The sequence below is a fragment of the Trichosurus vulpecula genome, chromosome 4, assembly GCF_011100635.1.
Source record: "Trichosurus vulpecula isolate mTriVul1 chromosome 4, mTriVul1.pri, whole genome shotgun sequence".
NCBI lineage: Eukaryota > Metazoa > Chordata > Mammalia > Diprotodontia > Phalangeridae > Trichosurus > Trichosurus vulpecula.
In genome coordinates this window covers 35,308,388-35,335,288 of record NC_050576.1, presented here as the reverse complement: position 1 = coordinate 35,335,288, position 26,901 = coordinate 35,308,388, and the positions used below count along the sequence as shown (strand labels likewise).

At 54.1% G+C, this 26,901-nt stretch overlaps 1 protein-coding gene across 2 annotated transcripts; it reads left to right on the top strand.

Annotated features, from left to right (window-relative positions):
• Positions 1–27: 27 nt before the first annotated feature.
• On the top strand, positions 28–26,901 carry KDM4A (lysine demethylase 4A). 2 transcript variants are annotated; one of them, XM_036756202.1, is made up of 22 exons: positions 28–178; positions 1,379–1,554; positions 2,190–2,365; positions 5,418–5,532; positions 8,812–9,005; positions 10,254–10,303; positions 10,756–10,859; positions 11,930–12,067; positions 13,683–13,906; positions 14,463–14,659; positions 15,061–15,299; positions 17,204–17,306; positions 19,694–19,875; positions 20,378–20,582; positions 21,902–21,978; positions 22,175–22,230; positions 22,938–23,046; positions 23,159–23,347; positions 23,936–24,106; positions 24,573–24,692; positions 25,480–25,572; positions 25,654–26,901. In XM_036756202.1, exons 2-22 carry the CDS (start codon positions 1,417–1,419, stop codon positions 25,792–25,794), a joined length of 3,021 nt encoding a protein of 1,006 aa, XP_036612097.1. In that variant the 5' UTR covers positions 28–178; positions 1,379–1,416; the 3' UTR covers positions 25,795–26,901. The 2 variants fall into 2 exon arrangements, with proteins under 2 accessions (XP_036612097.1, XP_036612098.1); XM_036756203.1 differs by having other exon boundaries at positions 37–178; positions 23,159–23,329.

Below are 26,901 nucleotides of genomic sequence, written 5' to 3'. Positions count from 1 at the left end.
TGGAAGCCGATTGGCTGCGGAGGGGGCGCTGTGCGGCTGCGCGAGCAGGCGGGAGGCGGAGCTCATCGAGTGTCTGGTCGGAGGTGGTCGTGGTGGAGCTGGTGGGTAGCGTTCCGCGGAGCCCGAGGCGGCGCCAGCGCCAGGCCGAGGTCCGTGGCGGAGCGGCGGCCACGCGCGGGTGAGCATTCTGGGCGCTGTGGGCCCTTGTTGGAACCTGAGGCCTGCGCTCGGAGCTGGCCTTTCCCGGGTGGGGGAGGGGCGGCGGGGGCCCAGCGTACGGACTGGCGGCTCCCCCGACCAATGGGAGGTGGCGTTGCGGCCTCTCAGCTTTTCGTGGATCCGTGCCTGCCGCGCTCGGCCAATAAGCGCCGGGGGGCCGTACCTAGGTTTCTTCCTGCTGCTGCTCCTGCGGGTCGGGCCTGCGGGGGCCGTGGCTCGGGACCGCCTTGGGCTCCTACCGTCTGGTAGGAAGTGGTCCCAGCCCCCCGCTGTCCCGCCGCTTCTGAGCCTGTCTTCCGCGGCTTGGGGACGGTGCAACTGGGGGCCCTCCCGGCAGCTGGGCCCTCCCACAACTGAACACTTTTCATCCAGTCTATGGCTTGTGTGTATATAGTTCTTTGCAATTTGTTTTCTTCATTAGACCAAGCTTTTCGAGGCCAGCGGCTGTCGTTTGCTTTTATTTTTAACCCCAGTTTTTAGCACAGCGCCTGGCAAATACAGTAGGAGCTTAATAAATGATTACTGACAGGGTGAATGCAACCGGGCCCTTGAGGGTGCCTTAGTGTGGCAGCCGACCGAATCCACTCAGTGGCCCCATTCTTGGGAACCAGCTTCTTAGCCAGATCAAGGCACCAAACATTTATGAAGCACCTCTAGTCTGCGTGGGCCTATGTTAAGCTCTTGGGGACACTTGTTCATTTGTTTCAGTCGTGTCCGACCCTGTGACCCCGTTTGGGTTCCCTTGGCAGAGACACTGGAGGGGTTTGTCATTTCTTTCTCCAACTCATTTTACAGGTGAGGAAACTGAGGCAAACAGAGTTAAGTGACTTGGTCAGGGTCACCCAGCCGGTAAGTGTAGGAGGCTGGATTTGAACTCAGGTCTTCAGGACTCCAGGCCTGGCACTCTCCACTGTGCCGTCTTGGGAATGCACAGACAGGCAAAAGCCATGGTCATTCTCTGCCCTCAAGGAGCTCCGAGTCTCTAATGGTGGATGCAGCGTACAAACAAGTGGAGTCCAGCCAGCCAGCGTTTATTAAGCATTTGCTGTGTGCTGAGCGCTGGGGATACAAAGAAAGGCCAAGGATTGGAGTCCCTGCTCTCCTGGAACTCCCAGCCCAGTGGGGGAGACCAAGAGAACTTGGCTTTTTCTTGCTCCAGATTTCTTGACTTGGATCAAGCTAAGAAGAGAAGGCAGCATGGCTTCCGAGTCAGAGAGCTTGAACCCCAGCGCCCGCATCATGACCTTCTACCCCACCATGGAGGAGTTCCGGAACTTCAGCCGCTACATTGCTTACATTGAATCGCAAGGAGCGCACCGGGCGGGGCTGGCCAAGGTCGGTGTGCCCGGGTGCCCAGCTGTGAGAGGCATGAGAGCCCGGGGTGGGGGGAGGGTTAGGGGAGGCAGGTTCTACATAGGAGACGTGGCCCCAGAGACCAGGAAGAGCCAGGCCACCTTCCTTCGAGGTCTGAGAAAGGAGCCAGGCTCATTGCGAAGAGTCTCCTCCAGGAAGAGCAGCTGGCCTCCTAGGTCTAGTCGTAATGATGGTAGCGACAATAATAATAGCTAATGTTTATATGGCACCTACTATGTGCCAGGCACTATGCTGGGCGGGTATGAGTACTACCTCATTAGATGTGGGAGCTATGATTCCCCTCATTTCACAGATGAGAATTCTGAGGGGGACAGAGGTTAAGTGACTTACCCAGGGTCACACAGCCAGTGAGTGTCCAAGGCGGGATTGGAACTGAGGTCTTCTTGACTCCAGGCCCAGTGTTTTCACCTCCTGGCTGAGGACACAGACACTGGGGCCCTCCCAGGGCTTTGCTCCCCACCCGTGGCCTCCTTTCAGATGGTGCCTAGGCAGCCTTTGCCATGAGTGGCCCGCAGCTGCCTTTCTTGGTCTTGGGGTGGGGGCTGAGGTGGGGTGATCACAAAGCCAGAGTGAGCGGACTGGGTCTGTCCTCGCAGGTGGTTCCCCCAAAGGAGTGGAGGCCACGGTCGACCTACGATGACATCGATGATTTGGTCATCCCGGCCCCCATCCAGCAGGTGGTGACTGGCCAGTCTGGCCTCTTTACCCAGTACAACATCCAGAAGAAGGCGATGACTGTTCGGGAGTTTCGAAGGATAGCCAATAGTGACAAGTGAGTAAGGAGGATGCAGAGCGTTCCCGCTGCTGCCCTTGCCCTCCCTGGGGGTACTGCCATCCTGTCGTGGTGCCTGGGCAGCAGCTGCTATTTGCCCTTCTCCTCCTGCCTCAAGCAGGGGGCTCCAAGGAGTAAAGTCTGTGCCACTAAGCTGAGCCCCTTGGGGCCTGTCTCGTCCGAGCAGCCCCCTCCTCTTAGCCTGGGAGGGGCTGGGATGGAAGCAAGCCCTGAGGGTCCTCACCACTTTCTGTGATGGGGCCTTCTCTGTCTCTGCTGCCTCCATTCTTTCTTCATTGCCTTCCCTCCCTCAGGGCTTGGCACCTGAGCCTTTCTCTTTTTCCTTTCCCAGGTGGCCCATTTTGGGCTCCTCTTCCTTGAGGTAGGGTCCAAGGACTGAGGCTTTGGAAAGCCCAGCTCATACCCATGTTTTCAGAGGAGGAAACTGCCCAAGGGCAGTTAGTCCCTCCAGTCCAGCCTTTTTGTCTTTGTTGTAAGGAAGCTGAGGCCCAGGGAATTCTGGTGACTTTCTCAAGCTCTCACAGGTCCAGGTTGAAGTGGTAGAGCCAGTATTTTGAACCCAAGGCCCTTGGCTCCCAGTGGAGCCACCTGGCCCTGTCTCACACTTCCCTGGCCCCATCTCATGCCATCTCTTGGGTGAGCTGCCCAGGCCCCGTGCCATGCCATCTCTTGGGTGAGCTGCCCCCCTGGCCCCATCTCACACCATCTCTTGGGTGAGCTGCCCCCCGAGCCCCTCTCATGCCATCTTTTGAGTGAGCTGCCCCTGGCTCTGTCTCATGCCATCTTTTGGGTGAGCTGCCCCCCTGAGCCCCTCTCATGCCATGTCTTGGGTGAGCTGCCCCTCTGGCCACGTCTCATGCCATCTCTTGGGTGAGCTGCTCCCCTGTCTCTGTCTCATGCCATCTCTTGGGTGAGCTGCTCCCCCTGGTCCCATCTCACACCATCTCTTGGGTAAGCTGCCCCCCTGAGCCCCTCTCATGCCACCTCTTGAAAGTGAGCTGCCCTCTTGGCCCCATCTCAGGCTGCCTCTTGGGTGATCTGTGGAAGGTCCCACTGCTTCGAGGTGTCAGCCATCGCTTAGTCTGAAAGCTTCTGGCTCCAAACAGCCTTTTTCTCCCTGTCCCCGTCACTGCCTCCATTCTGCCTGCTGGCTCTTGGTTGTTCTGTGTCTCTATTTGTTTCTCTAAATCCTTCCGTAATGCCTGATTTCCACTCCAGAGCCATCTGAGATTGACACCAAGCTGTGTCTTTGTGTCCCTCTTCTGGGATCCTGACTTTTCTCTTTTTTATTCTTTCACCAGAGTTTGTGCTGCCATTCAAACAGATGCTTCCACCAACAGCCCCTCCCTCCTCCCCTGGGCCCTGCCTTCGAAGTTTGGACTTTGGGTCAGGGCCCTCGAGGTTCCAGAGTCATTGGTCCTGGAATGTTGATATGGTTCTGGGGAGGGGCTACTTCGTGCCCTGAGACTCCTTAGTTCTCCCCCTTTGCTGCTCTCCTAGGACTTGGCACGGCTCTGCCATACCTCTTGCCTCCTGTCCTTTGGCTCCCACTTCCTCCAGGACTCAGTATGCATCCACATTGGGAGGCTGCCTCAGGGACTTGGGACAGCCTGGCTGAGGGATGTGGTCACCCTCCCTGTGTTCTTCCCTCTCAGGATATGACCTCACCAACCTGACCTTCCTTGAGTCTTTTCTTGCCTCCCCTGGCACTAACTTAGGCTCTCCCCACAGCCCTGGTGCCGTCTTTGCTCTGTCTGTGCCATGACCTTGAAGGCTCCTTCAAGCAGTCCCTCTCTTCTTGTGGAGCTCTTGGTTCCCATTTGGCCACATCCTTCTGGTTCCACACCTCGAACATCTGATGCAGCACTCCAGTTGCCACCCCTCCCCTCCGGGACAAGGTCCATGTGGTTGTAAAGAGTTAGCATAGCTGCCAGGCCAGCCTGGGCACAAGCTCCTCGGAACTTGGCTGTGTAGGACCAGGTCGCCGGCCTTCTGCCCTTGGCCATTCCCTCTATGCCATGCCGTCTGCTTTCTCCTGGGGCTGTCAGAGTTCTAGAAAGGAAGCTGCCTTTGGTCAGGTCCTGGGCACTCCCTCCTCAGGCCTCTGTCTCTTCTGCTCCACTGAGGCAGCCTTTTCTGGCTTCCTTGCCCTCCTGGCTGCATCTGATGCCCCATGCCTCTGTGCTGCTGGTGTTTGCTTGCTCTCTGAACAAAGGCTCCTTTGGGCTTTGTTTGGTTGGCTTTTCACTGACTTCCCTTCCCTCTCAGCATTTGCTTGGTGTTCTCATTCTCTCTTGCCTCTATGACCTTCTCCACCTTCCTGATGGGCAGCTCATCCACTGTGACCTTGGACCCTCCAGGCCAGCCATCCCTTGTCCCTTGTAGATGTTTGCCAAGGAGAAGCTCCCTCAGGCTGAGTCCTTGGAGTCCTCATCATCTGTCTATTCTTGCTCCCCCTGCCCACCCCCCAGCAGTGTTGAGGCTTGCTCTGCAGCATCTCCCACCACTCTGCTGCAGTTGCCAAGGTCAAGGCCTCAGTATTTCTTGTTTATACTCTTGGAATAACTTTTGCATTGACTGGTCTTCCTGCCTTCCATTCTTCCCCTCTCGAGTCTATCCTTTGATCTGCCTGCTGCCTTTTTCTAGGTGTTCTTTGACCATCCCTTTAATATGGTACTCTCAGAGTTTGTGTGTGCTCAGTGATCAGGGATCAGGCCCGTCCATCTCTGAAGGAAGCAGTCTGGCTCGGGGTTTTTAGAGCAGCCCCTTTGGGGACCCTCTTTGTGAGCTACTGGTATAGGGCCTGCTCCCCACTCTAGTTCTTCTGCCAGCACAGATGCCCTTGTCCTGAGGCCCATGCCAGGCCAGGCCAGTACAGATGCCTGCAGGGGCAAGGGCTGGGCATTTGGACAGAGGCAGGAAGCAGGTTTTCCTCCTCCTCCTGCCCCAGCACAGGGGACTCTGTTGACGCTTTCTTCTTCTCTTGATGGGGAATGATCAGGTGGTTTGTGTCCGTTTGTTTTTTTCAAAGGTACTGTACCCCACGCTACAATGAATTTGAAGAACTTGAGCGAAAATACTGGAAAAATCTAACATTCAATCCCCCCATCTATGGTGCTGATGTGAACGGGACACTGTATGAAAAGGTGAGGAGGGCTTTGGGGAGGCAAGGAGGCCTAGTGGGTAGAGGATAGCCATGGAGGCCATAGTAACCTGGTTTCAAATCCTGCCCCTGACATAACTTTTGGAGGCTCTCTTCTTTTGGGTCATATGGTCTGACGAGAATGGACGGAGCCGTTTGTAAGTGGCTGCTGTGAGTATGGCAGCTGTTGGCCTGCCCTCCTGCAGAGGGGTGCGAGGCCCTCTGTGTGGTGCATCCAGACTTTGGGCAGGCTTTTCCTGTCTTTGGAGATGCAGTTCTTGTCGTAAATAGGATCTGTTTTTCTTTCTTTGTGTCCCCAACTGTTGGCATGGAGCCTGGCTCCTACTGTGGTCAGCTCTTGCCCAAGGCTTGTGGCTTGCTGTTTCTGTCATGGCTGGATGAGGCCCAGTCATGGTTCAGTTGCCCCCTTCTGGGCAGGATGGTTCCTGGGGTCTTTCTGATGAGGTGACCAAGAGAGTTTGTGGGACATTGTTCCTCTTGCCTTGCAGTGGTGCCCAGGAACATAAACACAAAGGGAGCCAAGGACCACTTAGTTCTGACTTTCCATGCTCTCCCAGGCCGATGGCCCTGTCTAGAAAAGAATCCTGTAGACTGATAATTGCCAGCTCTCTGGGGGGTGGTAAGGTGAATCTGGCAAGACTGGTACAGCCAGGTGGACTGGGATGGGATCGCTGCTGCCTCTTCTAGCTACTCTTAGACCGTGCTTTTCATAAAACATTCTTGAATTTTGCCAGAAACTGATGTCAATCTCACCAGCTTATTGGCCGACTCCACTTTTTTCCCTGCTTTTTGAAAATTGATCCAGTGACCCCTTCTGATCCCCCTCCGCCACGTTTTTCAGGGCTCCCTGGCATACTTTGAGCCTCAGAGCTGCTAGTCGTCTTATTCTTTGGGGTTCCATTCTCCAGGACCTGTGATTTGGACTTATCCAGGACACTGAGGTGACCTCTTACTCTGTCCCTTAAGACATAGGACTTAAAGATGAAGAAGTTGGGAAGCATTGGATCAGATCAGCTTAGACTGTGGGAATTTGTGCCATAGACAGTATGGCTGAAGTTCCCTCAGGAAGGGGAAAGTCAGTGAACGTTTATTAGGCCACCAACTCTGTGCCCAGGTGCTCTGCTGAAGGCTACACAAAAGACAACCGACTCTGCCCTCATGGAGCTCACAATCTAATATGAGAGGCAGCAAGCAAAGATGTGTGTCTGAGGGAGCTCTGTGCAGGAGAAAGCAGAAATAGCTAGCAGAGGAAAGGCACTAGAATTAAGGGGCTTGGGGAAGGCTTCCTGTGAAAGGGGGAGCTTTGGTTGGGCCGTGATGGGAACCTGGGGAGGGAGAGCATGCCAGTCAGAGATGGAGGGCCTTTGTGCCCAGAACATCCAGAAGGCTAATGTCCCTGGATGGAAGTGGAGTAGGATCACCTGGCATCCTCAAGGGCCCCATCAGTGCTGGTCCCATACATTTGTAGGGGCCCTGTCAGCACGGGGGGGGCTGTTTTCTCAGCCTTGGTTCAGGGGGTGGGCAGCAGATGGTGGGAGCGATGGCAGGCTGAGACTTGGCTGGGTGCCTTTAGTCATGTGACAAGGATGCCAGGACTTGGGAGAGGAGGACAATGCATCTCCATTTTACAGATGAGGAAACTGAGGCAAAAGGTGATGAAGGGATGGGCCCAGGATTGCACAGCTACTATGTGCCAATGCTTATTGAGTCTAGGCCTCTGGGAGCCCTTTCCCTTTGATTCTGGCTCAGACACAGGGCCCTGATCTGAGCAGCTCTGATGTGTGAATCTGCTCCTAGAGTGAGCTCAGAGCTTTGTCAGTGGGCCAGAGATCAGTGAGCAGATGGACCTTCTGCCCATTCCTCTGCACTCCTGGTCCACACCACTGAGCCCTCAGTTCCCTCCCAGGTCTCTTCTGCTCATCTTGACCCATCAGTGAATCAGTCCAGCTCTACACTGTCCTCTCCCAAGTCTTCCTCTGCATGGCATTGACCACTTGGTGATCCTAGCTCCTTGGCTAGAAGGGTCTGAGACTTCTGTCATTCCGAGTCTGCCTTGTAACCTCAGCACCTGGCCCTCCTGGGCCATTTGAAAGGGGTCTCCACTGACCACTGCCTTTGACCAGAAGCCCTCCTGCTCCCAGGCCCCTAGGGTGCAGAATGAGCCAAGTTCCCATGCTGTGTTCTCCAGCAGAGTGCCCCCTGCCATTCCCCCTCTTTCTCTTGTCTGGCTTTCTTGCTGCCAATTGGAACTCCCCTGTGTCCCTCATCTTTTCACAGTCTCTGCTTGGTCCAACCTTTGCTGAGAGCTGGCACCCAGCATTTCTCCCCTTCTCATCCACGTTCTTTGAAAAAGCCATTTGTGCTCAAGACTTGGCTCTCTAGCCAATGCAATCTGGCTCCCTAAAGTTAGCAGTATTCTCCTAGTTGTCAAATCAAACAGCCACTTTCTGTGACCTTTGACACTGCTGCTCACCTGTAGTTCCTGGCACATAGTAGGCCCTTAATGCATGTTGAGTGGTTGGGTGTTAATCTCCTTTGGGTTTTCCTCACATTGTTCTTGGCACCCCTTCCTCTTCAGTGTCCTTTTTATCCTTGTCATGCCCATTAATTGGGTTTCCCCTGGGTTCTGTTCTGGAGCTTCTTTCTCTCTGCCCTTTCTCCCTTGGTGATTTCAACCACTTCTAATGGGGTGGGGGTGGTAATGGTCATTTCTGTACAGCCGATTCCCAGATCTCTTAGACAATATAGCTCTGCTCCCTCTCCTGAGATCCATCCCCAAATGTCTCTGAGGTATCTCAGTTTGTTTTCCCTCCCCTTCCTGACATTTTACTGCTCCGAACTACCACCTCCTCTCAGGCCCAGCACATCCTTTTCATTGGTGTTCTTTATAAGCTCTCGTTGAGCTGTCAAGCCCAGTTGTTTGATTCAGCCTCCAGCCTGGGCACAATGCTCCACTCACAGTGGGTACATTTTCGATGTTGGTGGCTGAATGTTGGGCTGGGGGGTACAGATTTACTGGATGGGTTGTAGGCAAGAAGTTACCCTCTCCCCCTTCTCTACTTGAGTGGGTGGGTGGGCTTAGAGGCCAGCCTGAAAGAGGCTTGGTGGCCTGCCCATGTACCCTCGCTTCTGTCTGAAGTAGTCTTGCTAATGCTACCACTCACAACCACCTGGGACTCCCATTGCAAGAGCCTGTCGTGTGGGGAGAGGTGGTGCCCACTGGACCCCTTCTTCCCCTCCTGACTGGGCTTGTGGCTTGCAGCATGTAGACGAATGGAACATTGGTCGCTTGAACACCATCCTGGATGTAGTGGAGAATGAGAGCGGCATCACCATTGAGGGCGTCAACACTCCCTACCTCTACTTTGGCATGTGGAAGACCTCTTTTGCCTGGCATACGGAGGACATGGACCTGTATAGCATCAACTACCTGCACTTTGGCGAGCCCAAATCCTGGTGAGTCCAGCCTGTCCACCTGCCCCTGGGTACCCAGAAAAACAGAGGAGAGTGAGCAGATGCCTGTTCCAGGCCGGGGAAGGTGTGTCCTGATGGGTCTGTTTCTGGGTTAATTTCTGGAGCTTAGGGCAGCTGAGGGGAGTGGAATGGGAAGAAAGGCTGGGAGAGGGGACAGCCAGTGTGCCACTGGTCACTGGTTGCTGTGGCATTTGTCCTAGACTCTGGGCTAAGGGGAGCCACCGAAGGTTCTCTAATGACTATTGGACTGACATAGTTGGACCTAGACATGAATAAATTGGTCTTGGAAGCCCCATGGTGGGTGGGCTGGTCAGGTGTGTGTGAAACTGGAGAGAGACTATAGGTCAGAGATGCCCCAGGTTGCATGAGAGTGGGGGGGGGGGTGTACAGGAGAGTGATGGAGAGTGAGATAGGGAACCTAGCTCCCTCCCGATGCAGGGGGTGGCCCAGGGAAAGAGCTGATGTTATAAAGAACATTTCTGCAGGTGTATCCACGGGTGCCCTGGGCACTGGTGGGGTTGGGGAGAGGTGGGCAGTGGTTCGTCCACAGAAATAGGCAGCTGAGCAGAAGAGGGGCATGGCCTACGGTAGAGCTATTGAGTATGGAAGCAAAGGTTGGGGCTGATAAGAAAGACTTCGGCATGATGGGCACAGAGGTTCAGCTGAAGCCAGGGTCATGGCCAAGGTCACCTTGGGAGCAGGAAGAGGCAGGTGAACCAGCTGTTAAGCCAAGAACAGAAGTGGGCAGGCTCCTGGAAGCTGGAGGTTAGACTGCTTTGGGAGGGGGCTGAGGTCTGCAGCTGGGGGGAGGTTCAGAAGAGATGATGGGGGTCAAGCCCTATGCAGACCTCCAAGGACTGACGTCATAGTGATTGAAGCCTGCCTTAGCAGCTTTGTTTCCTTTGAGGGTAGACTGACACCACCACTACCACCACCACCCCATCCCCACCCCCTCCTCTTTGTCCCTGGCCTTAGGGCTGCTGAAGGTGGCAGGGAAGCTTTAGGTGGCCAGAAATGGTGGCTTTGCTAAGTCACTGTCTTCTGGTGAAGTGTTGCCCCCAGCCCCTGGTGGTGGATATTCTTTACTCTGTGCTCCTCGGACCTCCTTACCTTGTTGTGCCTGTCCTGGGCTCTGGGGTTGCAAGATGCCTATGGGGGTGAGGAGCCAGGGCCCGCAGGGGGTGAATGAAACGAAAGGAAGATGTGTCCGTCTCCCCTGTGTGCTTCCAGGTACTCCATTCCCCCAGAGCATGGCAAACGTCTGGAGCGGCTGGCCAAAGGTAATGTTTCTCTGCCCTGACTTCCTCAGGAATCTCCACTGGGACACCCAGCCCTGCTTCCCTTCAGAAGAAGGCAGACCCCCATCCAGAGGGCTGGGGGCATAGAGGCATGCCTTTGGGTGTTTGATTCTTGCTTTGCTTTGATGTGTTCTTTACCAAGATAATAGATGGGGACTTTCCACAAATACCCTAAGCTGTATGCTCAGGGTGGGTAGGGGTGGGAGGGTGGCTTGTCCAGGCACGGGGCAGGGGCTAGACCCCACAGGAGGAGGTGTGGCCAATGCTTTCTTCTTCCTCCTCATTCCAGGAACGTCTAAGCTGAGGCTGGAAATGTGCTCAGAAGAGTACCTGACAGCATGGGGGCTGGGTTACCTGCTGCTAGGGCCCCCTCTGCCCCTCCTGGGATCTTCGGGGTGGAGAGCTAGCTGTAACCTCTCTTCTCTCTTACGTAGGTTTCTTTCCAGGAAGTGCCCAAAGCTGTGAGGCTTTTCTCCGCCATAAAATGACCTTGATTTCTCCTTCAATCCTGAAGAAGTATGGCATCCCTTTTGATAAGGTGGGTTCCCTATTTGCTGACTGAGGATTTTGGCTTCAGGCCTCCTGTGCATGGGCATGGAGGGAGGGAGGAGCAGGTGATGGCCCTTCTTGGGGCTTGGAGTTGGTGGTCCTGGCAGATTGCCAGCTGTACTTCATGAATTTGAGCAGAGTGTGGCTGTTCTTTTAAAAATTTGTGTTTATGTATTTATTTCATTAAACATTTCCCAATTACATGTAAAAAACTTTAACAAACATTTTTTAAAATTTTGGGTTCCAAATTCTCTCTCTCCCTCCCACCCCTGTTCCTTCCTTGAGAAGGTAAGCAATTTGATATGGACTATACATGCGAGGTCATGCAAAAACATTTCTGTGTTAGCTATCTTACAAGGAAAACCAGAATAAAACAATAAAAATAGTTATAAAAAGGTCTGCTTCCAGTCTGCGCTCTGTTCATCAGTACTCTCTGGGGACAGATAGCCTTTTTCATCCTGGATCCTTTGGAATTGTCGGGGTCATCATCTTCAGAGTAGCTAAGTCACTCTCAGCTGATCACTGTACAGCATTGCTGTTACTATGCACAATGTTCTCCTGCTCACTTCAATTTGCATGAGTTCGGAGAAATCTTGCCAGGTTTTTCTGAGAGCATCCTGCTTGTCATTTCTTAGAGCACAATAGTATTCCATTACAATTAATAAGCATTCCTTCAATTTCCAGTTCTTTGGAGTGTGGCTGTTTTTGCTCCAGCTGCCATAGGCCTTCCCCTTACAGACTCGGGTCCCCTCTGGGATGGGAAGGGCTTGGAAGGGCTTGGGATGTTCAAGGGACAGAGGGAATATGTCCAGGGTCAGGGAGCTCCAACAGGGCCGCAGGGGCTGAACATTTCTCACTCTGATCTGGAAGTAGAAATGCGGGATGGGAGAAGAGTTAACTTGGTGAGTCCTGAGGTGGACTAGGAAGCCTGGAAAAAGGGGCCTTAGAGATTCACTTCTGCAATCTCCCTGCTGTGCAGATGGCCCAAGGCCACCCAGTCAGCAGGCCCGCTTCCCTGGGCTCCACTTCTCTAATTGGGCCTCCCCCTTTCGGCTTCAGGTGACTCAGGAGGCTGGAGAGTTTATGATCACCTTTCCTTATGGCTACCATGCTGGCTTCAACCATGGATTCAATTGTGCCGAGTCTACCAACTTTGCCACCCTTCGTTGGATTGAGTACGGCAAGCAGTCTGTTCTGGTAAGGGCCTGGAGGAGCCTGCACCTGCTGGCCAGGTCAGGGTGTGGGGAGCCTGCCCCTCCACACTGCCAAGTGCATAACTGGGCATCCAGCACAGCTTTGGGAGGATGGTATCCAGGTCCCATGATGAGTGGGGACACTTAATCTGGTGAAGGAAGGTTCAGGGAACATCATATGTGGTAATAAACTGGAGGAGGAAGGTCAGGGTTGCCCTCCCTGCTCCCTAAGGGGCTGAACCCAGTGCTCTGGGGGGACTTTTCTGAGGGAGGCTTTGAGACTTGGTGTGAAGGAGACCTTGGCTTAGCTAATGTGGACACTGCCCTGCCAGGGAGCGCCTTGGGTGGGGCAGGGGAGCTCTGGAGGAGCTGCCAAGTGGGCACCTAGGAGATTCTTACTCTAGGCAGGTTGGAGCAGTGGCTTTTGTGCTCTTGTCCAGCTCCGAGACTCTGGGACTCAGTTACTAAATGCATCATCTTATATAATACACAGTCATGTCTTAAGCCAAAAGTCCAAGATCTTCACCATACAAGAACCTTTCGTAGGTCTTGGGCTTCCTGGCCCTTCTCTCTTAAGGCTTTTGAAGGTGAAGGTACAATTTCCGCCTTCAAGCCCACCTCAGACACTAAGATAGAATGGGAAAAGGGCTTTTTCTAATTACAGCGTAGGCCTTTCTCCCAGCACAGGTGACCCTGACTCTTGTGTAGGAGCCCCTGCCTTGTCCCCGAGCTCTGATGTCTGGGGTGGATCCCTGAGAGGCCCCTGACACGGTGAAGGTGCACAGAGGGGCAGTGGTTCAGGCATCCTGATGGTAGGCCCTTGTTGGGGAGCCCTGGTTACTGCAGCAGGCCAGCCCAGTAGCACCATCCTGGTGAGGAAGGAAGCCCAGGGTTAGGAGCCCTACCTCTCCTCAGCAATCGTTGGGTTTTCAAAAGAAGCAGTGCCCAGAGATTTAGAGACTATACTCACAGGTTTGGGGTCAAGGTTCTTAGGCCAGGAGGGAGCCCTATGTGTCTTGGCCTAAGCCGCCAGGAAGTACCCCCTTCCCACTCTGCAGTGGACCTAAGACAAACCATGTTCCTGGTTTTTTCTTGAGTCCAGGCTTATACCTTTTAGGCATAAAAGGTGCCTCTTTGGGGAAGGGCTTGGGCTGCTTTGGCTCCCTAATCTCTGGCTTCATGACTCTCTCACTTAGTCCTTCTTAGTGTCTCTGGAGTGTGCCCCTCCCTGGCCCCCAGGCACTCTGGGGGTTAAGGCCCTGAGCCCTTGGAGGAAGGAGCACTCTGGTGGGTGTTTCAGTTCGTCCTGCGTCTTCCTGGTAGAGATCCCATTCTAAAAGCTAATTGATATCGGATAAAGGCTACTAGGGTGCCAATCACTGAGGGATATTGTTGGTATAAGGGAGATTATTAACTAATCAGTGATTCATACTGAGTTCTTGAGCTCATCACATTAGAAAAATGTCCCCTTGCCCCCAGGGGGCCTCTGGGCCTCAGGGCAGATCTGCTAGACCTACTCTTAAGTGAATGAGAGTTGGCTTCTGTGGGCTCTCTGAGCAGTGGCAAGGCTAAGGCCAGCTGTGGGGACTTAGCAGCAGCCTTGTTTCTCTGTGGTACAGTGCTCTTGCAGGAAGGATATGGTGAAGATATCTATGGATGTATTTGTGCGCAAGTTCCAGCCTGAGCGGTACAAGCTGTGGAAGGCCGGCAAAGATGCCCCTGTCATTGACCACACTCTGCCCACCCCTGAAGCAGCTGAGTTCCACAAGGGGGAGCAGCAAGACTGCCTGGAGGAAGCCCTGGACAGCAATGGGGACCCAGTCAGTGAGGATGCCAGGAGAAGGTAACCAAGACCTGCTTCTGAGGGTCAAGGACACAAGCAGCATTGGGTATTCTCTTCCTTGGGAGCTCTCATGACAAACTCCTGGTCCTTCGGGGCCCTGGAAAGGGCCCTGTCCTAGTCTGGCTCTTTACGTACCCAGAACCCTGCCAAGATCAGCTTCCCACTCGGGTGGGACATTGGCAGAGGTGCAAGCAGATGCTCTTGGAGTGAGGCCAGCCCAGGAGGGTGTGAAAACTTGGCTTGAGAATGCTGGAGGTGGAGGCTTGGCCAGGAATGAACAAATACAGAACAGAAGGGGTGGGGGGTGTCATAGGAGATGATTGATTTTAGAGCTAGAAGAAGCGTCCTAATGACCTAATCCGACTCCCTCATTGTGGCCCAGAGAGGTGGTGATTTGCCTAAGGAAAGCTAGGATTGGGCGTGGCTCTTCCATTAGGACATGAGCTCCCTGAGGGCAGGGACTGTGCCACTGTTTGCATCTCAGATGTGCTAGTCCCGGACTGGCCCCTCCAGAGAGCCAGGGTTCCCCTAAGGAGGCGTGTGTTTCTCTTACTAGCCCCACCAAGCATCGGATTGGAGCCAAGAGGCACCGGGTGTGTCTTGAGGTGCCTCAGGAGGTGAGTGAAAGCGAGGCTTTTGCCCAGAGAGAACCCTATGACATGGATGGGGAGCAGACAGCTGTTGCTCCTGGAAAACCTGGCCCAGATTTGGTGTCACCACTGCGAGCTGAGAACGGCACCTTCCTTTCGCCAGGTTAGTCTCCTCCTTTCGCCCCCCAAGCCAGGCTTGGCTCAAACCCACAAACTTAGCCAGCCTTCGATTCCCTTCATGACCCCAGATAGCAGAGTCCTGGTGGGTCAGCTTGGGAGTTTTGGTGACTCGCCAGCTTTGTGTAGTTCATGGTCCTCTCTGATGGGAAGGAGAGAGAGACATCCAGCAAGCCAGAGAGTAATGGGTTAGGTGAGGCCCAGGAGATGGAGCGAGGAGGCCCCAGAAAGGGCTTGGGTGTCAGTGTTTGGACCCTGTGATTGGGCAGGGCCTTGCCTTGGATAGCTAACTGCCCATTAGCCTGATGACCACTGCCCTCCAGCCTCTCCAAGAACGGCAGACTGGCCCTAATTGTCCTTTGGATCTCACTGGACTCTTCTTTTCAGATTATCCGGACTCTGGTGAAGTGAAATTTGAAGAACTCAAGAATGTTAAATTGGAAGAAGAGGACGAGGAGGAGGAGGAGGAAGCTGCAGCCTTGGACCTTTCGCTGTCTAGCACTACAAACCAGGCCTCCAAAAAGAGCCGAGCTCGCAGTTCTGAGACCCGGTCTCATCGGGCCCGCCGAACATTGACTGCCCACAGCTGTGCCCAGGACGATGATTCAGAACAAGAATTCTCTGAGGTGCTAGCTGTGGCAGGGTTGGGGTGGGGACAGGGAGGCCAGGCCCCAGTGCAGTTTGTTGCTGTAGATACAGGGGCTTTGGGAGGGCCTGCTCTGAGGCAGAAGCCTTTGCCTCTAGCCAGAGGTGGGAAAACCTTCGGCCTCGAGGCCACATGTGGCCACATGCAGCCTTGAGTTCAAGTTTTACAGAACAACTGCTTTTGTTATGGGAATTTGTTCTGTGAAGTTTGGATTCAGTCAAAGGGCTGCAACGTGGCCTCGAGGCCTCAGGTTTCCCTACCCCTGATTTTGGCCCTTTCAGGGCCCAGTGGCACAGTGGAGAGTGCTGGGCCTGGAGTTCTAATCCTGCTTCAGACACTTTCCAGGTGTGTGACCCTGAACAAATCACTTAACCTCTGTCTGCCTCAGTTTCCTTAACTATAAAATGGGCACCTATCTCACAGGATCATTATGATGATCAAATGAGATAATATTTGTAAAGTGCTTCGCACAGTGCCTGGCACATAGTAGGCTCTTAATCCTTCCTTTTTCCCTCCTCTTCCTCCCTCTCCCCACCCCCTGGCCCCCGCCATGGTCCTGCCCAGAAGATCTGGTATTGGCTGTGGTGTGCCTTGATATATCATGTTAAAATAACCAGTTTGGGAGCACTGTCCACACCACGGGCCTTTTGCTAAACAAGAAAGGTTTTTCGGGTCGGAAGATTAAGCTGAGCAAACATTGCTGGGTGTCTGCTGAACAGACTCCAGTACAACAGGTGGCAGGTACACAGAGAAGTCCATTGCCCAACCCTGTGTGGTGCTCTCCTTGGTGCTAGCCAGGGTCTGGCTCAGCCCGTGGCCTCCCTTTCTCAGGCACCCTGGGGGAGTCAGGTTTCTGCTACTGGTGAGCAGGTTTTGCTGCTGAGCTTTGCATGTGAGCTGGCAGCAGCCCCGTGTCTTCCTGAAGTGCTCCCAGGGGCAGACTTTCTCCTTAACACTTCGAGATTGCCCAGCCAGCCATCTCTGTCCAAGGGTGAGGCAACAGAGGGGCCAATGATGGAAGGATAGGCCACCCTTAAAAACCTCAGAAGCTAATGAGTCAGTCAGCAAGCATTGACTAAGCTCCTTCATGTGCCTGGCACCCTGTTTCTTGAGCTCTGGGCATCCTGGTGCACAGTTGAGACCATCCATTTTAGTTTGGGGGTTGCTAGAAATGACCATCAGGGAAGGCTTCCTGAAGGAGTTGAGCCTTGAAGGGAACTAGGGATATAAATGAGATAAATTGGAGGTGATGTCCAGAGAGAAGGCCCTGGCATTAAAGGGACTGGGAAAGGCTTCCTGTACAGGGTGGGATTTTAATGCTGGGACCTGAAGGAAGCTAGAAGGTGGAGGTAGGAGGAAGGGCATCCCAGACAGGGGCAACAGCCAGTGACAATGCCAAGAGTCTGGAGACAGTGGGTCTTGTTTGAGAAACAACACAGAAGCCTGTGTTACTGGATCACAGAGAGCATGGCGGGGGTGGAGGAAGGAGTGTAAGATGTAAAGAGAGGGGCCAGCTTATGAAAGGCTTTGAATGCCAAGCAGAGGATTTTATATTTGATCTTGGAGGTGATGGGGAGCAACTGGAATTTGAGTGGGGGGTGGTGACAAAGTCAAATTGGACTCGAGGAGACTTGGGGAGACCAGCAGGCTGCTGCATTAGTCCGGAGGTGAAGTGCCAGAGTCAGGAGAAAAGGGGGGATAAGAAAAGAGTGAGGAGTTGAGGACAGCATGAACCCAGTGATACCCACAACTTAAGGACAAGATGGCAGAACAGCCCCAGTGAAGGGAAGGGAAAGGGGCCTGGTGGGGTCCGGTGCTGCTTGTTGGAGTCTTGTGCTGGGCTTGCTTGGAGCTTTGCACTAACTACTCTTGTCCTTGGCCTAGAATGCAGAAGAGGAGAGTCAAAAGGCGAAGGGCCGTCGGCAGCCTTTGAGCAAGCTTCCTCGGCATCACCCACTTGTGGCCCAGGAGTGCGGCAGTGATGATGGTGAGTTCTGTGAGGAGGGGCAGGCAGGTGGGCTTGTGTACTATGCCAGAAGCCAGGCTTGTACCCTGGAGCTTGTGGCAGGGGAGCCTTCTGGGCCTGAGCTCACATGGGTTTCCAGGCCCTTCAGGCCTCCCTGCAGCCCTCTGGGCTCCCAATGGGCTTCCCTTCCCTGCTCCTTTAACCCTCTTCTGATGAGCTCCTTGCAGACGTTTTCTGGTTTTCCGCTAGGTTGGGGGCTTGGTCCCATTGGGTGATGCCCTTTGGCATGGCTCTGCTGTGTTCCTTGTGGTCATTAGAATTGAGTGGAGATTGGGTGGGTTGAACAGGGTCTAGGATCTAGGGCATCTGAAGTATTCCCCCTCCCACACCCACTAGGGAGCCCAAGTTATTTCCAGTGGGACCATTGATTTACCCCTTGGCTGCTGCACAGGCATCCTGGAGGTGTGCCATTTTCTGAGACTAGCTAGGACTCCAACTTGTTTATAAGCCAGGCCATAATTTATGGGCATCTCACTGGTTTCTTTGCTGGAATTGCTGCTATAAATGTTTTAGTCAGTAATGATGGTCATGAAGCATTTAAGTGCCTGCTATGTACCAGGCACTAGGCTAAGCACTGTGGATACAAAGAAAGGCCAAAGACAGTCCTTGCTCTCAGGGAGCTTACAGTCTAACAGTCTAACAACATGCAGACAATGAGATACAGGCCACATACAGGATAAATTGGAATAATCCCCAGAGGGAAGGCACCAGCATTGAGGGGAATGGAGAAAGGTCAGATTTAAGTTGGGACTTGAAGGCCATGGCCAGGGAAGCCAAGAGGTGAAGAGGCACTGGGAAAAACCAGAACCAAGGCCTGGAGTCTGTGGTCCTGCTGGGCATGTCTGGAATATCTGGAAGAGCCAGAGGGCAGGGTCACTGGCTCATGGACCATTGGGGGGGGGGGAGTGTGGTGTAAGATAGAAGGAGATTGGAAAGGTCAGGGAGAGGATAGCTTATGAAGGTCTTCAAAGGCCAAATGGAGGAGCTAGGGAGCCAGTGGAGGTCATTGAGCAAGGGGGTGACGTGATCAGACCTGCATTTTAAGGCAGTCCCCTTTGTCCTGGCTGAGTGGAGAATGGCCTAGAGTGGAGAGGTGTGGCCTGCCACCCCCCCCAGGTGTGAGGTGATGGAGGGAGGGCCTGCACCAGAGGGTGGGGGGGTGGGGCATCAGAGGAGAGAAGGGGTGTCTTGAAGACATGTCATGACTGACAGGCTCTCTATTACAGAATTGTTTCTGAAATTTGAGAAGGTGCTGCACCAAACTCCTGATGAGACAGCTATAGCCAGATAACTTGATCAAGGAAGGATAAGGCAGAGAGGGAGAATTCTAGCCCAGTGTCATTAATGAAAACCCCAAAGGCAGCATCATTTGCAGTTGGGAAACTCTCCTAGCCAATGCACAAGTTAAGCAAAGATAGTTTTGTTGTTATTTGAGTTCTCAGGGCCCATCAGCCTGTGGAGGGAGGCGGCAGGGAAGGGGGTGGCTTTGACTCTGCAGATGTGAGAGGAGGAGGCCCCCCTGAGACTGCCTGCTCACACCCACTCCTGTCGGGGCTGGTTTGGCTTTGTGAACCGGACCCCAGACCTCACACTGTTTGCCCGACTTCCCTCCAGCCCCAAAGGTACCGAGACCTGGCGGCAATGAATGAGCCTTGGAGAACTCCCTATGCCTCGCCTCCTTTTCTGACAGAGGGTTTTTCCTCTCTACGTACAAATGTGTTTGTCAGGTCTTAACTTTTGTGCTTTAAATAAAAGCAACATAGATGTAAAAAAAAAAAGATATTTTTGCAGTAACACTACAGAAAGAAAAAAGCATTTTTTTTAAAAGGCATCTAAAGCAGGGCAGTGGGTAGAATGTTGGACTTGAGTCAGGAAGACCCGAGTTCAAATGTTGCCTCCAAATCTTCAGTTTCCTTATCTAGAAAATGGAGACGGTAATAGAATTCACCTTCCAGGCCCATTGTGGTGAAGACTAAGTCAGGTAATGGAGGTAAAGGGCTAAGTGCTGGCTAGTACTGTCAGCAGGAGAGTGGAGTGAGGCTGAGAAGCCAGCTCTGTGTGCAGGGAATGTGTAGAGAGGGCAGCCGACTCAGAGCTACTTCACAATCCATAAAGGGCCTGGGAGTCCCTCTCCCTCCAGCACATTCAGCACCTGTGCAGACACTCCCAAAATGGCTTCCATGCCCTGGGCACCAGGGCATCCACGTGTGGGAAGGGCCTCAGATGACCAGTGGGCATTCCGTAGGTCACATGTGTGTGGCTCTGCCCATTGGTCCAGGGCCTGGGGCTGCCCCGCAGGCCTGAGCTTCCTCCCTGCATCCTCACCTTGTGGCTGATCTTGGCTGCAGAGGCTGGTGAGCAGCTGACCCCAGAAGAAGAGGCTGAAGAGACGGAGCCTTGGGCCAAGCCGCTGAGTCAGCTGTGGCAGAACCGACCCCTGAACTTCGAGGCTGAAAGGGCATACAATGAGAGCATGGCTCAGCAGCCCCCACACTGTGCAGTGTGTATGATTTTCCAAACCTACCAACAGGTGAGACCTGGGACAGGGAGATGACGGTTGTCATGTTACAGTTGTCCCTGAAAGACTGGGAATGTGCACTGTCCAGAGGCCTGTGTGCAGGAAGCCTCAGAATAAATGGTGCTCACCTCAAGCCCTGCCTTCATCTTGGTGGGGTGGGCTGGGCGGGGGGTGAAGACCCCATAACAGCCCCTGCTGTTAAAGGTCCTTAGGATGAGGTGAGGAGTAGTGATGGGGGCACAGGACTCAGGCCTTGGTCAGCAGTGGACTCCTAGAGCCACCACAATGCCTTTGCTGGGGTGGATCTGTGGATATCTTCAGTTAGACTCATGGGCTGTCATCGAGAGGCCTGTGGAGGTCATCTAGCTGAGTCACTAGATTTCTCCCCATTGCCAGGTGGGATGTGGGGGCCGGTGCCACAGCCTTCCTCTTCACGAACTCTGTTTCTGGCAGGAGCATTGTGTGCTGCCTTGTACGCCCACTGGGGCCCCCTGCCTGTCTATCTGTCTCCTAGGCTGAGGGAGGAGGCCACAACCAGAGTTGGACAAATGGACCTGACACAGATCCAGGGAGGCGCAGAACCAAGCCTCTGATTCCTGAGATGTGCTTCACTGCAACGGGTTGCAGCACGGACCTGAGCCTTTCAACGCCCTACCTGGAGGAAGATGGCACCAGCATCCTGATCACCTGCAAGAAGTGCTGCGTCTGTGTCCATGCTAGTAAGTCCTGGGCGACCTGCGTGTAGGTGAGGGGGCTGCCCTTCTCGGCCTGCCATTCAGGAGTCCACTCTGACCAGCATACTTTGAGTACCTGCTGCATGTCTGAGGTGTGCTAGCACTTGGTGGGCACAGACTCTGCTGCTGGGGCGCTGCGTGCCAGGCTCTTTGGGGCAAGGTGTTTCAACAGTCCGGCTAGCAGCTTCTGTGGGGGTGTAAGATCCACCCACAGCCAGCATCCAGAAAGCTGCCAACAGCACAGTTTCTTTTGATGTGCTTAACAAAGGAAAGCAAGGTGAAGGGGTTGACAAGCTTACTTTAATTCAGCATACAAATATCATTCACTTAGTTCAGGGGAAGAGACCAGCACACTGAACTTTGGAGCAAACTACAAACAAATTACAAACATCAACAGACAGACCCAATACAGATTCATAGTTACCAACATCTAGGTTCAGCCCGGGAGCTCAGAACAAGGGTTGGCCCAGAGTCACTCGCGCCACCACTGCTGTGGCAAAGAACTCCAAGGAACAGACAGCCAACCCCTGGTTTTTATATCTTTTTCAGCGTCAGGGGTGAGTCACACATGCGACTCACTCACATGACCTAGAATCGTCACAAAGAGGTGACTTAAACCCACAAGGTCCAAGAGCCTCTGCTCTCCCATACATGTAAACTAGGCCCTCCCTGGAGTTAGCCCCACCTTGGGCCCCACCTTAGTTGCCAATCCACACCCACTAAGGTTTTACACCTAATAGGGGTTTGGGCCTGGGGCTTAGCACTTAGTAAGACTGAGTGAAATACACTGAATTAATCAAAGCAAACAAAAGCCAAACTCTTCAAGGGCACTTGTTGAACTAAGTGCTGAGGAGCGCATCTTGCTTACTAACACACAAGGCCCTGGAGAGAGCCCGGGGAAGCCTTGTTTCCATGAAAGTATTTGAAAACTCTGAAGGCCAATAGTCTGGGGCAGGCAGGGAGAGGTCGGACTGGGTGTCAAGTCTGGCATGAACAGTCTGCAGCTGTGGTGTGGCTTTTGACAAGGAAGGTAATCTGGACTTTACCTGGGTTTCTTCCTGTGTCATACGGGACTAACCCTGTTTTTCCAAGTCTAATGAGGGTTGTTGAGGCACAAACAGTGAGCACCCCTTGAATGCAGCCCTCACAGAGTGACAGGACAGCTGGAAGGGCACTTAGTAGGCAGGTGATGGGTGATGGATAAGTGTTTGTGCAGGCGCACACCCAGGGTGCCCACAGGCTCCCCCAGGAGTCCTGAGGGCGTGTGTGGCTTTCCCTGAGGGGCTCTGGTTTATCTCCATTAGGCTGTTACGGAGTCTCCCCTGAGCAGGCCTCAGATGACTGGATGTGTTCTCGGTGTGCGGCCAGTGCTTTGGAGGAGGTGAGGGGCTGGGCGAGGGCAGCTAGGGCAGTGAGCCTCTGCTGGCGGGGGAGGTGACAAGCCTCAGTAGCCCGCCCCCCCCCCCCCCCCCCCCCGGGGCTGTGTGGCTCCTGGCTGTTGGCAGCCTCTGAGGGGGAGTGGGGACAGTGCTCGGGTTCCTGATGCCTCAATGGCCACTCCCTCCCCCTACCCCCAGGGTTGCTGTCTGTGCTTATTGCGAGGAGGGGCCCTGCAGAGAGCTAACGATGATCGGTGAGTACAGGCAGCTGCCCCCACTTCTGACATGGTAGGCTGAGCATAGGGAGATGAAACACTAAAGAGAAACAAAGGGGGGGGGTCGCCCTCCCCCCCCCCCCCCGAAATGAGGAGGAGAGCACTTTGGAAATGGTTGGAGGGAGGAACGGGATAGTCCACTCATCTGCTCTAGGAGAGCAGAGCCAGGGTGGATTAGACCAGTGGTTAGCTTCTGGCACTACAAGACTATGGCTATGCGAGTCAGCCTGAGAGAGAGGCTGGGCTGGGGAGGGTGCTCAGGAGCCACCTATGGACATCAGTGCTGGGGTCACTGTTCATCCAGTGGGAGGGCCCAAGAGAGTGTAGCCCCATTGGGCTTGTGTCCTGGCAAGAGGCCCTTTCCTGTTGTAGCCACCCACCCTTGCTTCTGGTCAGCTGCAAGCCAGATACATTCCCGCCCCCCCAGTCACACCCATGAGCTTGATTAGGGCCCAGGGGTTTCTACTGTCTGGCTACTGGCTTAAAACCTGAGTGTGACTGGGCTCCATGAGACACATTGTCTAAGTGGGGCCAGTGAATTGTGCTGGGTGATCTGTGGGTTAGGGCAGGGTGTGATTCCTCCCACTGGAGATGGGTGCCAGGCTGGCAGCCTTTGGGCATAGGTGGGGCTAGAAGCTGGCCCTGAACAGCCTTGGCCAAGGTCGAGCTCATTGTCCTGGTGATAGGTGGGTCCACGTAATGTGTGCCATTGCAGTCCTGGAAGCCAAGTTTGTCAACATTGCTGAGCGCAGCCCAGTGGACCTAAGCAGAATTCCTCTTCTCCGCTTCAAGTTGGTAAGGGAGAGGGCCTGTGCCCTGTTGGGCAGCTTCAGGGTTTGAGCCTAGGGGAGGACAGCTGTACCTGGGAGTGTTGTTCCTGTGACGGGTCGCTGTCTGTCTGCTCCAGAAATGCGTCTTCTGTAAGAAGCGGAGGAAAAGGGTTGCCGGCTGCTGTGTCCAGTGCTCCCATGGTCGTTGTCCAACCTCCTTCCATGTGAGCTGTGCCCAGGCTGCCGGGGTGATGATGCAGCCGGACGACTGGCCCTTTGTGGTCTTCATCACCTGCTTTCGGCACAAGGTTCCTTCTCAGGCAGAGGTGAGGGAGGGAGGGAGGTGGCCATTCGGAAGAGGCAGAGGACACAGGGACTCTCCCTTTCTCACAGCAGCCCCAGGGCCTTGGGGCCGATTCTCTCTGGGCTGGCTGAGAGCAAGGACTCTGCTAGAAGCTGGCATCCCAGATGAGGACTCACTCTGCCTTTCCTGAAGGCCTTGACGGGGCCTGCTTGCTCTTTGTTAGCTGGCCCTGAGTGGTTGGCAGTTGGGTTTGACACCTCCCAGATCTCATCCTCAGCAACTGACAGGGCCCAGTGGTCCCTGTGTGAGCCTTTCAGACACTTGAAGACAGCTAGCCTTCCCTTCTCCAGGTGAAGGGACCTGAGTCCTCTCAGGTCTCCCCACAGTCTGAGAGGTGTTGGCTGGCATTGTCTAAGTGTCAGGGCTCAGTCTAGAAGTCAGTCCCCACCAGGGGCCATTGTGGGTGTTTGAGGATGAGCTTGGAGGGTGGTGCGGAGAGGCAGTCACCTGGGAGAGCAGGTGGACAAGTGGGCTCTGCAGCCCCCTGGGCTGTTGGGCCTGTGCTTCTGTGCCTAGTGTGGCTTGACCTGGGCTCCTGGGCTCCCTTCAGCGCGCCAAGGGCTCCCTCCAGGACCTCTCTGCAGGCCAGACGGTCATCAGCAAGCACAAGAATGGCCGCTTCTACCAGTGCGAGGTGGTCCAGCTCACCACGGAGACCTTCTATGAAGTCAACTTTGATGATGGTTCTTTCAGCGACAATCTCTACCCTGAGGACATTGTGGTAACTAGTGCCTGTCTCAGTGGCAGCGATCCTTTCCCCTCCCCAGAAAGCCGCTGCGCCCTTGGAGCTGCCATCTATAGCCCACTCCTCTCTTTCTGCTTGGCTGCCTCTGCTGGCAAGAAAGAGGTTTGGAAGTTGATGTTATGCTATGGAAAGTAGATCCTTCTGGGGGAGCCTCTTAATGCAAAAGAGGCTTGTTTTCTGGGCTCCCCGCAGTTTGCAGGATCTCTGCCTAGCAGAAGGGGCTTGCTCGGCTGCTCCCTGGGGTGGGCTGGGTTCGAGTCTGGGTCAGAGGCAGTACAGTCCCTTCCTGGTGTTTCTGAGCATGAAGGAGGAAGAGGAGGGGTTGCATGTGACTCTTCTCCCCAGCTCCCTCCTCTCTTGGGGCCCTGGGCCAGTCTGAGCAATAGGCATGCCACCTTTCTTTGGGTCACCCTCATTCTTCTCTCTTCCTTTGGACCTTTAGAGTCGTGACTGTCTCCAGTTGGGTCCTCCTGCTGGAGGGGAAGTGGTCCAAGTGAGATGGACAGATGGACAAGTCTATGGAGCCACATTTGTAGCTTCCCATCCCATCCAGATGTATCAGGTACTGGACAGCTGGCTGGTGACCTGAGCCCTGCGAAGGAGGCTTCCTCCTTGTCAGTCTGCCTGGGGGTCCTGTATGGCGAGTGGGGAGGCCTTGTCTGCCTCTTTTTTAAAAATATATTTAATTTATTTATTTTCAGTTTTCTGCATTCACTTCCATAAGTTTTAAATGTTCTCCCCCTCCCTCCCCAAGACGGCATGCAATCCTATTAAACATATTTTTACGTTAGTCATGTTGCATAGAACTATAATGAATGGGGGAAACCATGAGAAAGAAAACAAAACAAAAGAGAAAAGAATCTGTTTCACTCTGCATTCAGACTCCATAGTTCTTTCTCTGGAAGCGAATGGCATTTTCCATCGTGAGTCCTTTGGAATGGTTTCAGGTCCTTGCATTGCTGAGAAGGGCTAAGTCTGTCAAAATCAGTCCTTGCACATTGTGGCTGTTACTGTGTACAGTGTTCTCCTGGTTCTGCTCCTTCACTCAGCATCAGTTCACATAAGTGTTTCCGGGTTTTTCTGAAGTCTGCGTGCTCATCACTTCTTATAGCACAGTAGTATTCCATTATATTGTACAACTGTTCAGCCATTCCCCAGTTGATGGGCATCCCCTCAATTGCCGGTTCTTGGCCACCAGAAAAAGCTGCTATCAATATTTTTGTCCATGTGGGTCTTTTTCTTCTCTGCGTCTCTTGGGCCTCACCAGGCAGCTCCTGCTCCTACCCCTGCAGAAGATGCTGGGCCCAGGTGAGTGGGTGCTGTGGCTGAATAGCCATGCTCCCTTGCAGGTGGAGTTCGAAGATGGCTCCCAGCTCATGGTGAAGAGAGATGATGTTTACACGCTGGATGAGGAGCTCCCCAAGAGAGTCAAGTCCCGGCTGGTGAGTGACTTGGGAAGCCCCGGTGGGGAGGGCCCAGGCCATGGAGGGGTCTGGACGGATGTGCCTCTGGTCTCCTCCTAGTCGGTGGCCTCAGACATGCGCTTCACAGAGATCTTCACAGAGAAGGACGTCAGGCAGGAGAAGAAACGTCAGCGAGTGATCAATTCCCGTTACCGAGAAGATTACATTGAGCCTGCGCTCTACCGGGCCATCATGGAGTAAGGGAGGGGCTGCCACATGGACCCAGCTGGCCAAGCAGGAGCACTCCAGGGTCCAGAGCCCCCAAGCAGCCATGGAACTCGGACTAGGATTTTGAGAACTGAAATTGTAAAAACCAAATGAACTAGCTCTTCTTTCTGTGCCCCATTCCCTTCCCTGGTCCTTCTGCCACACATTGGCCATGGAGAAGGGAAGCTGAGCGTGGGACCCTGGATGGTGGTGGTGGGCCTGTGGCTAGCAGGAGCCCCCCTGAAGAGGCTGGGCCCTGCTTGTGGGGACTGGGAGCTGGTGCTATCTGCACCCCCTGCCCCTGTGGGTGTGTGCAAACACCCCTGGCGGAATGGGGGAGTGTGCTGGCCCTTGGCCAGCTGGTCGGACAAATGGACGACGGTGGAACAGGCAGTATTACTGGTGCTTGCCCCCCTTTCTCCTTTTTATATTTATATATGTGTATGTTTGGTCTCCACCAGCTTCCGTTGGCTTCCTGGTGCCTCTCTGGCTGCAGCCCCCTCTCCTGGGGAGAGGCCGGAAGGATTGACCGGAAGAAACCAAATGTGAAGAGTCACACCCCTGTTTGGCCAATCAGGGGCTGAGCTGGGCACCAGGAGCTCCTTCCCTTGGGTGGGCTCAGGCTTTGGAAGCACCAAGGTGGGGGGCCCGGGGCCCAGCTCCTGAGGAACCTCCTTACTTGTCTCTGAGTGGTATAGTCTTGAGGTCCCAACCCTTTCTGGACCTGCCTTGGGGCAGGAGGATTGGGGACTTTTGGACCAGGCTTCTTGGGACCCTGAATGGCGTAGTGAGGTGGAGGGGGGTGGGGGGGGAAGGACTGTGAGGGGAGGGAAGGGGGCATTTTAACGATGGTCAGGACCACCTGCAGCAGAGGGGGGGGTGGGGTGCTGCAGCTGGTGGGGAGCACCTGTCAGCATTAACTGGTGAAGTTGTCAATCATGTAGGGGCTTGGGATGGGCTGAGCACTGTGGGATGCCCATGAATTTGTTGTGCGGGCCTGGGCTTCTGCTGGCCCGCCTCCCTGTGTGCAGGAGAACCAGGGATTTGATCCTTTGCCTTTTTGTTACACTCTAATGCTATAAAACCAAATTATTTTGAAAA

Excerpts from the sequence above, each read along its gene's own strand:
- KDM4A (XM_036756202.1), top strand. The coding sequence starts at position 1,417 with ATGGCTTCCGAGTCAGAGAGCTTGAACCCCAGCGCCCGCATCATGACC. Across the intron at positions 10,304-10,755 it reads TCTGGAGCGGCTGGCCAAAG|GTTTCTTTCCAGGAAGTGCC; the intron begins GTAATGTTTCTC and ends TCTCTTACGTAG. Across the intron at positions 17,307-19,693 it reads GGAGTGCGGCAGTGATGATG|AGGCTGGTGAGCAGCTGACC; the intron begins GTGAGTTCTGTG and ends TCTTGGCTGCAG.